Below are 12,959 nucleotides of genomic sequence, written 5' to 3'. Positions count from 1 at the left end.
TTACACAACCCCCCGTAAAGTGGCGCATACATTACCGGCGAGACATTAATAAATGACGGCCGCATAAATAATGCACGTCCGTCTCCTCGGGAACGCATCCCCCGCGCTGCTACCGTCGAACATGTGTGTAATCCAAGGCCGGACTGGAAATGGAGGAAGCCTTCTTCTCCTAGTAAAGATGGCTGCCAGATGAAAGCTTTATGGGTCAGGATGAAAAGGTTTGTGCAACGCCATCACCTTATTTTCCCATCTTCCACATCTCACACTGAGCCCAAATTCAGCGAACAGCGGGGTAGAGCTTAGGGGAGGAAGCGGGGGTTGCTAGGCAACTATCGCTGCTGCTGGCCTGGGGATGTATAGCCGCCATCCATGCAGACGGGAGATTGCTGCCGCTTTATTGCGTAGGGCCGGTATGGAGTGTGGACTGAATAGAGTACCATCACCACCATCATCAACCACCGAGGGGGAAGATGGATCCGGCAATAGAAGAACTCGGGAAGACACAGTCTGCAACCCTCATCTTCCATGACAAATACTTGCAGATATTTGCATTGAACTATTGGCTACTCTTGGGGCATGAAGAGGTTAGAAAGTGAGGCGTCATCCCCAAACCAGTCATCCGGTGCCCCCCTCAGCTGTTAAAAAAAACATTAGAATTCCCATCATGCCTGGACTGCCAAAAGGACTGATGGTAGCATATCCTAGGATTCGAGTTTGAAACTACATTTCCCAAGAGCGGACGGCCGACCAAGAACTTATTCCGTCCGAACCCAGAAGTCTCAGCATTTGATTAACGATGGCTGAAGAAGTTGGATACAGACCTAAGAGAGTCCTGGTGGATACAGCCTATGGCTTTATACTTGTTTTCAAGGAAGCCTTAGGGCTGCATCCAACTTCTTCAGCCAGCGGTGATGGCCCTATTAAATGGGACAATTATCGTGTGAATTATCGTTATATTGTTTGAATTTGAACGCTAATCGTTTTTTGTAAATGCAGCAACTATCAAACGACCAATGAGAAATCGTTCATCGTTCGTTCAGGGCTGACACCAAAATCATCGTTAATCGGCCGCTGTAATTCCACATTCGGTCACTAATCATTCAGTGTAATTCCACATGGTTCAGTCAGTTCCTGGGATCAGATGGAGTAACCGATTGTAGTAACTAACGACTATCGTTCTGTGTAATATGGGGAACGATTTCAGGTTAACGATAAACAATCTCTTTTGAGATTCATCATTAAAAATCTCTTCGTCTAACAGGACCCTAACCAAATGTTGAGGCTTTTGGGTTTGGACGGACCCAAGCCTTCTTGAGTTGTGCTCATCTCTAGCTATTAGAATTTAGTACCACTAGACCACCAGGGATTATACCACCTTTCTATACTAGACAACCAGGAATAACACCGATCTCCCCCCGCTGCACCGTCACTTCCTTTTTCCTTCCTGAACCAAGAGGCCCGCACAACGTTCCGGCACAGACGCCCAAGGTGCGCAGTTAAGAGACGTTAAACACGTAATGATGGATGCCGTATGGTCACCTGACCGGTGCGGGCAGACAGGCGACTACGACATTTGTCACTATAATGAATACACAGAGGTGTCTCTTTAAAAAGGGCAGAGGAAGAGGAGATAGCGTTACCCAGATTATTTTTTAAATACTAATGACTCAGCCGCCTCTTGTGCCCACAGTCTGTAAAACAGCTGCTTGTGTAATCGGGAGGAGGGAAAAGCAGAGGAACCGGGGGGAGTCGGCGGGCAGCATTAATCCAGACACTTGCAAGTCCCTTAATAGCAGCTCAGCTAAAACCTGCTCCCCCCCCCCCCCCTCGCTATGGTCAGGAGGCAGAAGCTGCCCCTTGCCCCGGTGGCACTGCCAAACCAAACACGGCATCTTTCTGTAGACTCTCTCCTTTTCCTCCAAGCATGCAACGTTTGCTAATGTTTTCTGACATAAAACTCCGACATTTATTTTTTTTTTTTCCTGTGTCTTAATTGAGGGAGTCATTTAGTAGAGATTTAACTATTATTACCAAATCATAGAGCTTGATGCATTGCACACACTCTCCAATCGTGTTTGGACTAGCTCGGAGGATTTATGCAAATGGCCCTGCCGGGAGAGGCAATTTGTAGCAGAGAAGGACAATTATACAGGGCCCGTGAGTGCGAGAATAGCTGCACCAGGCGGTTAATGGGTAATAGCAGAGCGCTGGAACCAGTGAGCGGCACCGTAATGTGACCAGAGGCGGTTACATGGCACAGACAGGGGTTGCTGTGCTGTGTGCCACTTTTGTGGGAGAACCCCACCCCCCCCTCCTCAACAATACATATCTAACGGGAGATCATCAAGAGGTAGGAAGGGACGGGAACAAGGGAAAGCAAGGAACTGGATGTGGCTTCAGATCGGGTCTGCAGATATAGTAGTCACCCCCGGGCACTGGCACAAAGACCTTTGAAGAGACCACTGTCAGACATAGGACATTGGATGCAGGAGCTTTACCGGACACCTTTGGCCTCAACTACTCATGTGTGGAGCAATAACTCTTTTGGGGTTGTCCCTACTTATGAGGTGGAATTATTTCCACCCAATATCCAAAAATACCTCAGACACTAGAAGTCTCTGAGAAGGTCAAAATTCCAGCCGGCTGTTTCTTGATTCTATGAATCTTTCTGGCAGATCTTGATGACTACCAATATGGCCGTCATTGGAAACGGTTTCGTAGTTCTTTTTGGCAGATCACTACCAATATGGCCACTATGGTTGGTGGTAGCCCAGATTTCAACTCAAAGCCAGGTGGAGGAGCGATCACTACCATTATTGGCAGATGGCTGAAAGTTCGGTGATGACAATGTAATTAGGGCCATCATGTGTTTAGTCTTTCTTTATGCCACTAAAAGGGTTTATCTGGGCAGCAGAAGGTGGCTTAGGCCCTCTTGCCCCCTAGCACTCTCTTTCAGTATTTTCAGGTCTCTAATACGTGAGGGAGGGGATGTATATCACGCTGGTGAAACCATGCCCAAGCGATGTCCATTGCCGATGATTGCGATATACACCCACTCCCGTCTCAGAAGGTATACCGCCAAGATGTGGGGGTAGAATCATCTTTGAGCACTCTTATGCTCTCCAGACAATCCCTTTGAGGGAAGAATTAAAAAGCAATAATTGGGTAGAATTTTTAATATCTCGACAGAGGCAGGTGACTCAAGGACCTTAGAGGAGGCTTCCATGTTGGATAGACATGCCCTTTAAGAAACCACAATGCAGGTGATGTCATGATTGAAGCTGGCCGCATACAGATCACTTGTCCAAATCATGGGTATGGTGGTGGGATTAGAGCCCTTGGGGAAAGAAGGAATGGGGCATGTTGGGTTTTCACATACTTGAGGAGATCGGCCATAGCCAGGTGGTGTCTGGCAGCAACTTATTTCCCCATGGACACTGGATTTGGAAGGTTTAATTTTTTTCGACGAGTACCTAGTATTCAGTCGACAAGGACAAGTAGACTAACCCTTTAAATGAAAAAGAATTTTCAAAGTCTATTTTAGTTCCAACAAGAATCGTGTACTCAAACCCAACAGTGATAGGGCCGGGCGGTGGCCCCTGCGGGTGTTAAGTGCAGGTTAATGAATAAAGGCAATATTTGCATTGTAGAATTGAGCTGACTGGAAGACATTCCCCTTAATGAGTGTACACAGGACCGGTGCTGGGAAGTGAAGGGCCGAGCGGCAGGATTAGACGGGACACCTAACGGCCACATGTGGAAATGGCACCGGCTTAAAATAAACAGAAGGGGCAGATTCGGCCTTCTCAAGAAATGTAGACAGATCCCAAGAACTCGACAACGCTCGAGACAATAAATATCCATACGATACTAACATTACAGTCCTTGGGGACTGTTCCTGGCAGTGGATAAAAGCCTTATAGGAACAGTATAAGGAGAGGTGACCTACTTTGCCTTCTTATTCTCGTACGGCCGGTGTGAGGAGGGGGCGCGGCAGTGCGGGCGTTTTCTTGGCCTTCCTGGACCCCGTCGGACCGGACTTCGAGAACTCTCTTCCTTGCTGTAAAGAGAGAAAGAGTGTAATTTAGAAGAGTTCTGTCGGAGTTTAGGAGACATCCATGTGGTTGCAGCAATGCCCTTAAAGGGAACCCATCATGTTTCTTAGTGCATGAACCAAGAGTCATTGGGGTGGTCCCTGACGGCTTCTCCCCGCCTCACCAGCCTTGATTGATAGAATTGTCCCTATACTTCCAGCAGTGGGAGTCAACAATCAAGTCTAGCAGAAGCCACCGAGGACCATCCCAACGACTCGATTTTCAGCCAGCACGAGGCTGATCTATGGGCGACACGCGGTAGGATAGAAGAGCAAATTCATTGTGGGAAAGATTCTATCACCTATAAAACGGGATGCCACTGGAGTATACTATATTTTTAGAGTGACAGGCCCCCTTTAGGTCTAATGGTTATAGGGGATTTGACTGGTCCATTGATGGACAGACCATATACCAAGAAGGCAGAGCATCATAAAAGCCGCGCCGGCCCGTTCCCATGCTGGCCTCCTTCCCATGTCCCATTACCGTAACCCCCCCACACCATCCTAACAGTTTACATAAATTGTATAAAATTGGCGGATCGAATGAGGCGTCCACGTACTCATGGTCGTGTCTCCTTTGCAGTTTCACCAGCTCCCTCTGCTTCTCCTTATATCGCCTCTGGATCTCCGCCAGTTTCATTCGCATGTCGACTTCCTCAGTGTCCAGGTGGTCAATGGCAGCCTTTAGCGGACAAACCTAAAAAGGGAGAAACAATCATTCCGTTTTACAATGGTCACTGTCATGTCAAACAGCTGCCCTACACGTGGTAGCCAATGGGTTTTCCAATTTTTTATAAATAACTTGAAGAATTGAAGAACTGGAGAATTGGCCACTAGATGTCTCCTTTCTCTGCAATCTACTACCCATTGTCTGGGGAGATTTGTCTATAGCAACTGCTAAATCAAGACAGAACTAAAATGGGGGCGTGGCTTAGCATGTGCTAGGTACAGGAGAAAAAGCCTGGGAATGGATCCACACTGTGCCTGAAAGGCAACATAAAGGCTTTCCTCTCATCTCTCACCACCCATAAAGCTCAGGACATCTGTCCCTTGTGTAAATACCACTGTACCTATTGCTGTATAGATTACACCCCCCCCCCCACACACACACACACACCACCGCTAAGTGGTACTACAATTAGGAGATGAGTCGTGTCTCTTACCGGCTTTGTTTTAGGTGTCCAGCTATACGTCCGGCGTGATAGGCGGACACGAGGTGCCTGTTTCGGGCAGCAGGTAAGGTGACATGTTGGTTTAGCACCTTCTAGGCTATCAGCCTCTGCCAGAGACCAGGCAGCAGCAATAGTCGCAAAAACTTGAAGATCAGAGACTATCAAATCATCTTCACTGGCTAAAAATGAGAGAAGGGAAAAAAAGTTAAAAAAAAGAGATGTAAAAACAGTCCATAAAAATAAGATTATGGGGAAAGAGGAGCTATAATATGTGTGACTGATCCGGATATACAGATGGACAATGATGTAAGGGGTCGGGATTTTCTAATTGAAGTAGGAATAATGAGAAGAAAATTATTTATTAAAAAAATTTAATATAAAAATAAATAAAATAAAGAATTGGATTTAATGAAATAAAAGCAGTGAGGGACGTCCGAGGGAATCAGGACATGAAATACAGGGATATTACATAAAAAATAAATTCTATTTATGTTTAATCAGATGTGTGTAAATGGGCTATCCAGGACTGGAACAACCTAGTTACTTTCTTCCAGAAACAGCACCCACCATTGTCCTCAGTTTGTGGGTGGTATTGCAGCTCATTTCTATTGAAGTGAATTAGAGATGAGCGAACCTGGAGCAGCTGGAGTCCATCCGAACCCGAACTTTCGGCATGTGATTAGCAGTGGCTGCTGACCTTGGATAAAGCCCTAAGGCTATGTGGGTATCATGGATATAGTCATTGGCTGTATCCATGTTTTCCAGACAACCTTAGAGCTTTATCCAAGTTCAGCAGCCCCCCGCTAATCAAATGCCGAACGTTCGGGTTCGGATCGACTTGAACCCGGTTCGCTCATCTCTAAAGTGAATGAATCAGAGTTGTAATACCAAACACTACCGACAGGGGTGGCGCAGTTTTTGGAAAAATAAAGCCTCAATGCATTTCCAATCCTGCCGCAAAAATCTTTGTTTCAAATCAACTGGCTTCAGAACGTTATAAAGGTTTGTAATTCACTTCTATTAACAAACCTCCAGTCTTCCAGTACTTATCAGCTGCTGTATGTCCTGCAGGAAGTGGTGTATTTTTTCCAGTCTGACACAGTGCTCTCTGCTGCCACCTCTGTCCATGTCAGGAACTGTTCAGAGCAGTAGCAAATCCCCATAGAAAACCTCTCCGGCTCTGGACAGTTCCTGACATGGACAGAGGTGGCAGCAGAGAGCACTGTGTCAGACTGGAGAGAATACACCACTTCCTGCAGGACATACAGCTGCTGATAAGTACTGGAAGACTGGAAATTTTTTTACTAGAAGTAAATTACAAATCTCTGGCACCAGTTGATTTTAAAGAAAAAGATTTTCGCCAGAGTGCACTTTTAATCCACCAACTAGACATCTAGATATGGATATATAGGGGTATGACGAGACCTTTCATAAACATTAATATAGAATAAATAATTCTCCCATGCGGACCACGGGATTACACGAAGGTTGGCATATTGCATCACATTACGATTCAATATCCTCTATGATTTAGTCGTATGAGCCCCCGTATCTTTGGTTCAGAGGGGCAGCGTGCCCCCCCCCCCCCCACGCATTGTATTAAGGATATAAATTCTCCTGCTCCTTCCATGATAATAAACCAAAGCCATTAACCCCCCGGCACAGAAGGCAGCGACTATCACACAGACAGGTGTAAGAAGAGGTGTTGCAGCTCCCCACGGGCCGTGCATGTTGCCAATTATTGCCACTGCTCCCCGTAAAGATGCCGGCGCGGCGTGTTTAGAGAAGCCTCTTCCAGACACCAGACGGTTGATGTGGTCGCATTTCCGTGCATTACCTTATCCACCATGGCAAAAGCAATCGATACTAAAAGCTACTTGGAGAACATTGCCCTATTTAAGTATGGCTTCCTGTGCAATATCGCAGCCCGGCACATGTGCCCATCTGTCTTCCCACTGACAACACACTTCCGATGGGTCCCATGACGGCCGCGCAGAGGGGCCGGGCCTGCAATCTGCAGCTCATTATCACCCCCATTACAGGACATGCTTTATAATTCATCAGCCAAAGAAAAGCTTTGCCACAGCTTATTACTACAGGAGGCTTATTACTATTATTGTTATTATGTGGAGGCCGGCTGGCACACAGGGGGTTAAAGCGTCAGACTCCTCCAGCAGTTTAGAGCAGAGGTAAAGGCAGGAAATCAGCAACTAACTAGTATTTGCTTCAGTTAAAGGGGTAGTTCAACATTTTTTTTCTTTCAAACCAACTGGTGCCAGAAAGTGCCAGAGATTTGTAATTTACTTCTATTAAAAAAATCTCCAGTCTTCCAGTACTTATCAGCTGCTGTATGTCCTGCAGGAAGTGATGAATTCTCTCCAGTCTGCACAGTGCTCTCTACTGCCACCTCTGTCCATGTCAGGAACTGTCCAGAGCAGCAACCAATCCCTATAGAAAACCTTTCCTGCTCTGGACAGTTCCTGACATGGACAGAGGTGGCAGCAGAGAGTGTTGTGTCAGACTGGAGAGGATACACCATTTCCTGCAGGACATACAGCAGCTGATAAGTGCTGGAAGACTGGAGAGTTTTTTTTTCTTTTAAATTCAAGTAATTTACACATCTTTAAAAGTTGCAGCTACCAGCTAATTTTCCTTTCTCCATGATACCCCTTTAAGGGACTTAAAGTTTATAACTTTTCAAACAGATATAAATATTACTGTAAATATTATCATAATTTTATTGCCTCCACATGGCAAATGCCCCAATGATCAATGAAGCAATAAAGTCAAACATGGCACTAAAACAGTCATAGAAGGGTCTCATTGGCCATGGGGAATCAGCCATCATTTTCATGCTGCTCAAACCAAGAGTCATCAGGGCGGATTCCGGCAGCTTCTCCTCACCTCAAAAGCCTTGACTGATAGATCTTTCACTGGGGGTGGGGAAGGGGCTATTAATCTGAGCTGGCGGTAAAGGGAGAAGCTGCTGGGGACTGCCCTGACGACTTGTGGTTCAGGCAGCAAAAAAGAAATGGGTTCCAGTTTAAAGGGGTATTCCGCTCAAACATAACCTTTGATATGTTGCTGCCCATGGTGAGACTAACAATTCCTTCCATACTTGTTACTATCTATTTAGTCTCCTTCCCCCAATTCTCAGCTGCTGCTTTCTGCTGAAGACACAAAAATCTGTGTGCAAGCTTTTCTCTCTGTCTCCCCTCCTCCTCCCTCCCGAGACAGCTGATGTAAACAAGTCCCTGGCTGGCTGTATCTGCAACATTGTAGCTTCTCTTTAATGCTGGGAGGACTAATCACAGTGAGGACATTAGTAACAGCATTACAAAGAGGCTACAATGTGGCAGATACAGCCTTCCAGTGACTTGTTTACATCTTCCGTCTCTGAAGGGAGGGGGGGAGGAGGGGGAGACAGAGAGAAAAGCTCACACACAGATTATTGTGTCTTCAGCAGAAAGCAGCAGCTGAGAACTGGGGAAAGGAGACTGAATAGATAACAACAAGTATGGTTATTGTTGTTAGTCTCACCATGGGCAGCAACACATCAAAAATTATGTTTGAGCGGAGTACCCCTTTAAATAAAAAATTTAAAAAAACATCCTCCTACAGTCACAGTGATAAAGGCAGTGGCCGCCCATCACACAGACACTGGGGCAGAGCACATCACTAATGCTGGACTCATTTCATTATTTTATTCCTCCCCAATAAAACTCTCAGTTGGAATACAAAAAAAAAAAAACAAAAAAAAAAAAAAAACACAACCAATCATGTATAGCCGACATCTCATACATAAGACCAGTGACAAAAATAACACTAGAAGACGCACTTTCTATCTCCAAAATGTTAATATATGGGAGATTTTATAATTATATTATAATTATATATATATATATATATATATATATATATATATATATATATATATACATACACACGCACACACATACATACACACACACACACACACATATACACACACACATATATACATACACACACACACACATATACACACACACATATATACATACATAAACACACACATGCGCACACACACACTAATCTCGTTTTATATCATGTAACAACAACAACAACAACAACAACGTAAAATCTAAAAACAAACTACATAATCAATAAATTGGAAACTCCCCAATCCATCCAGTTGCCTTTAGCGGCTGCAGTATGGGGAATCTTGGGGTGTCGGGATCAGCGCCGGCCGTGTTAGCAGCTCGCTAACCACCAGTCCCCTCCCCCCCTCTCACACTGGACTGGGAAGCCGGGTCGCACTATATCGCCGCACACTTCTACGCCGCAGCGTGTTTATTTGCTGAACTAGGAAATCAAATCCTCCCTCTTAATGGCTGCTCTAAAAAGTGACTTTGGAGGGGAAGGTCGGGGGCTGGGGGTCCCTGCGGAGAGTAAGAGTCTGTGATTAACTAGCGCGCTGCTCTTAGAGGCCCGGGCTGCAGTGTTTGGGTTTAATAATCTCTCAGGAGATGACAATACTCCGGCTCGCAGGGAAATTAAGTGCATACGATCCCGGCTTTTAACTGCTCTTAGTATAGAAAACCCTTCCCTTATTTTCCCTACAGACTTCTGGAAGAGCTTCAAAGGGTGTCTATTAACCCTATCCGCACCTTATTAGAAATAATTAGTGCCCGCTGCAGACTTCAACAGTGACATCTGCATCCTAGAGGCCACGTCGACTCCTATTGGGACTATAGATACCAGCATGGCCACAAAGGCAAATAAAAAAAATATCAGTTTTTATTCTTCACCGCTTATCACCAGCTATATTGTATCTACAACAACCTACAGTAAATCAGCTGGGACAGTCCTTTCGCTTAAGCTATGTTCACATTAGTACAGACTCATTTTGGTGGGTTTATACCAATACACAAAGGCCAATATGAACAGGTCAAGGTTAAAGGGGAACACCATCAAAAAATTATTTCAAACCAACTGGAGTCAGAAAATTATAACTTACCTCTAGTTAAAAATCTCCAGTCTTCCAGTACTTATCAGCTGCTGTATGTCCTGCAGGAAGTGGTGTATTTTCTCCAGTCTGAAACAGTGCTCTCTGCTGCCACCTCTGTCCATGTGAGGAACTCTCCAGAGCAGCAGCAAATCCCCTCTGCTCTGGACAGTTCCTGACATGGACAGAGGTGGCAGCAGAAAGCACTGTGTCAGACTGGAGAAAATACACCACTTCCTGTAGGACATACAGCAGCTGATAAGTATTGGAAGACTGGAGATTTTTTAATAGAAGTAAATCTGGGACTAGTTTGATTTGAAAGATTTGAAAGCTCATGTGAGCACCAATGCTCCTAAATAGAAGTAAATTTCAAGTCTATATTACTTTCTAAAAACAGTTGATTTGAAAGATGTTTTTTTTTCTGGAGTACTCCTTTAATTCTAACGCATGGGGAAAGACAAAGGAGCAATGTGATCCACAGACTACATTATAGATTCCCCTTAAACAGTGCGTCTTAGCTGGAGACGCTGATCAAAAATATAAAAACATATAAGAGCCCTAGTGGTGAGGACTGGTAATTACAATTGTCATTACCAGTCCTCACCACTAGGGTGCTTATCCTGTGGCTAGAGATCACTCACCTTTTGCATCCTGTAGCTGGTCTTGTAGAGCCAGATCTGCTAACTCACTAAGCAGGGCAATCCCATGAATACCTGAGCTTGTGGGGAAGGATGAAGAGTCGGCAGCTGGGAAGAAGCTCCCCTCTTCCTGAATGGAAGGGAGTTCTCCTAAGGAGATACTGGCAGCTATAAGTGTATCCAGATTATAGAAGGATTCATGATGGTCTATTTCAGCTGGTGAGCAAGGTGGTGAAGTAGTCAGATGCTCATGGTCTACTGCCTGCACCTCACCAGAGTCCAGTTCATTATTGACCTCTTGTAACAAAGTCTCATCTACGTCACTACTAGCCTTGTCGTCAGGTTCCTCCATGGTCGCTGAAGCCTCAGGTGGCTCCTGAGAAAGGTTTGGCAACTGTTCAGACGATGCGCCCTCAGTGTTACAACCATCGCTTTCTTCCTTCTCTTCATCGACTTCAAAACATTGAGATTCTACACGTTCCTTCTCATCCACATTAGTCTCGGACTCATCCAAACTCCCACTGGCCATGACTTCCTCGCACTCCTGGGACTTGGGAACCTGGGGTTCTTGGCTACAAATCTCACTAAGATCCGTCTCACCTAAGCGAGGCAATTCCTGGCTGTCCTCCAAAGAGTCCCCCCCTGCAACCGGTGCGTGGCATGGGGATTTTTGTGAAGGGGTAAACGTCCTGGACTGCTCAGGTTCTGCCGCAGTTGATGCTGTTTGCATAGTTTCAGGATCAGCAGGGTCCGCAGAGTGCACATGGTGGGGAGATGGAGAGGTATAGGATTGGACAACCTCTGGGTAGGTGTATCCGGGAGGCAGATCTGTGGAACGGACAAAAGAAATTAAAGCCATGAAAAGAACCAAGAAAACCCAAAATTGCTCAATTTTCAAGATTTTTAAGAGTTGCGTGAACTTGCTGAACTGTTTGGGTTCGGCAATGTTCTCTAAACCTGAATGCTTGGCATTTGACTCCTGTCTCCTGGAAAAGTTGGGTGCCACCCAGGAAAACATAGATAAAGCCTTTGGCCCTATGCATGCTTTCCTTAGGGTGGAATTCAACTTCTCCAGCCATTGGGAGTCAAATGCCAAGCATGCAGGATTGGAGAACATTGCCGAATCCAAACAGTTTGGCAAATTCACACTACTTCCAACCTAAAACTCGGGTCCATAATAGGTCTTTACCACCTAGAAGACCATTTTTTTTTTTTGGAGGGAACCATTCGATTACCCTAAATGAGAGGGGTTGGTGAGAACCAGTCTAGGTATGTGGTGTCCATAAGTTCTACATAGGACTTCCTCTTCTATTAGGCGGTTAGGTGTGCGTTGAGGTTAAGCAGCTCCTACAAGGGTCAAGTGGTCCCACAATATCCATGTACACAATGGGGCTTGACTAGTGACTCTCCGAGACAGCCACCAAAACATCTACTAGAGGAGCGGTCTCCCAAGACTTCGACCAACACATATATAGGATGTAAAAAAAAAATAAAAAAAAAATTAATGATCTTTTCAGAAGAGGTGGTCTTTAGGGGTGGTTTAGTATGGACATCTATGGGATGTGGACCGCCATTCAGGGGGATTGAGCCAAGAACGTGGAAAGTCTTTGGTTATAATCAGCCAATATGGTAAATTCGAGACACTGCCGCATATAACAAAGCAATTGACAGCAGGTTTAGGAGTCAAGCGACCGATCTAGTTGGGGTCAAGCCCCTTTTAAATATGTTAATAGACAACTGTATGTGTGACATCTCTGTATGGGGGGCAGTCACCTGGAGAGCTCGGCCGGTACAGCTTTCACATCAAATGAATTAATAAATCTAGAGCTGTACTATAACAGGGATTACTGGGACTATCCAAGTGCTTAGTCATGTAGGCGGAATCATTAACAGGATACCCTCCCATGATGCTTTGCAACCTTCCTTAAAAGGGGTATTCCAGCACATAAAAGTTATTTTTACATTTCTTTATTAAAGTTTTATAATATAATATTATAATATAATTTATTTATTTTTTAAAACATTGAGTTGAGTGGCAGCAGTAAGGGGTTAGACCAGTGATTTTCAAC

At 45.1% G+C, this 12,959-nt stretch overlaps 1 protein-coding gene across 7 annotated transcripts in view; it reads right to left on the bottom strand.

Annotated features, from left to right (window-relative positions):
- BAHCC1 (BAH domain and coiled-coil containing 1) overlaps positions 1-12,959 on the bottom strand; it is a 111,703-nt gene that overhangs the window by 14,215 nt on the left and 84,529 nt on the right. For all 7 annotated transcript variants that reach the window (XM_069953784.1, XM_069953783.1, XM_069953786.1 and 4 more), the window contains exons 11-14: positions 10,894-11,718; positions 5,257-5,444; positions 4,654-4,790; positions 3,950-4,060 (exon numbers count right to left, since the gene is read on the bottom strand). In XM_069953784.1, the coding sequence (XP_069809885.1) occupies positions 3,950-4,060; positions 4,654-4,790; positions 5,257-5,444; positions 10,894-11,718 (1,261 nt within the window). The remainder of the gene's footprint in view (positions 1-3,949; positions 4,061-4,653; positions 4,791-5,256; positions 5,445-10,893; positions 11,719-12,959) is intronic.

Source organism: Dendropsophus ebraccatus, chromosome 14, assembly GCF_027789765.1.
Source record: "Dendropsophus ebraccatus isolate aDenEbr1 chromosome 14, aDenEbr1.pat, whole genome shotgun sequence".
NCBI classification, from domain to species: Eukaryota; Metazoa; Chordata; class Amphibia; order Anura; family Hylidae; genus Dendropsophus; species Dendropsophus ebraccatus.
Note: the sequence above shows the minus strand (reverse complement) of the source record. Positions and strands in the feature narration are given on the sequence as shown.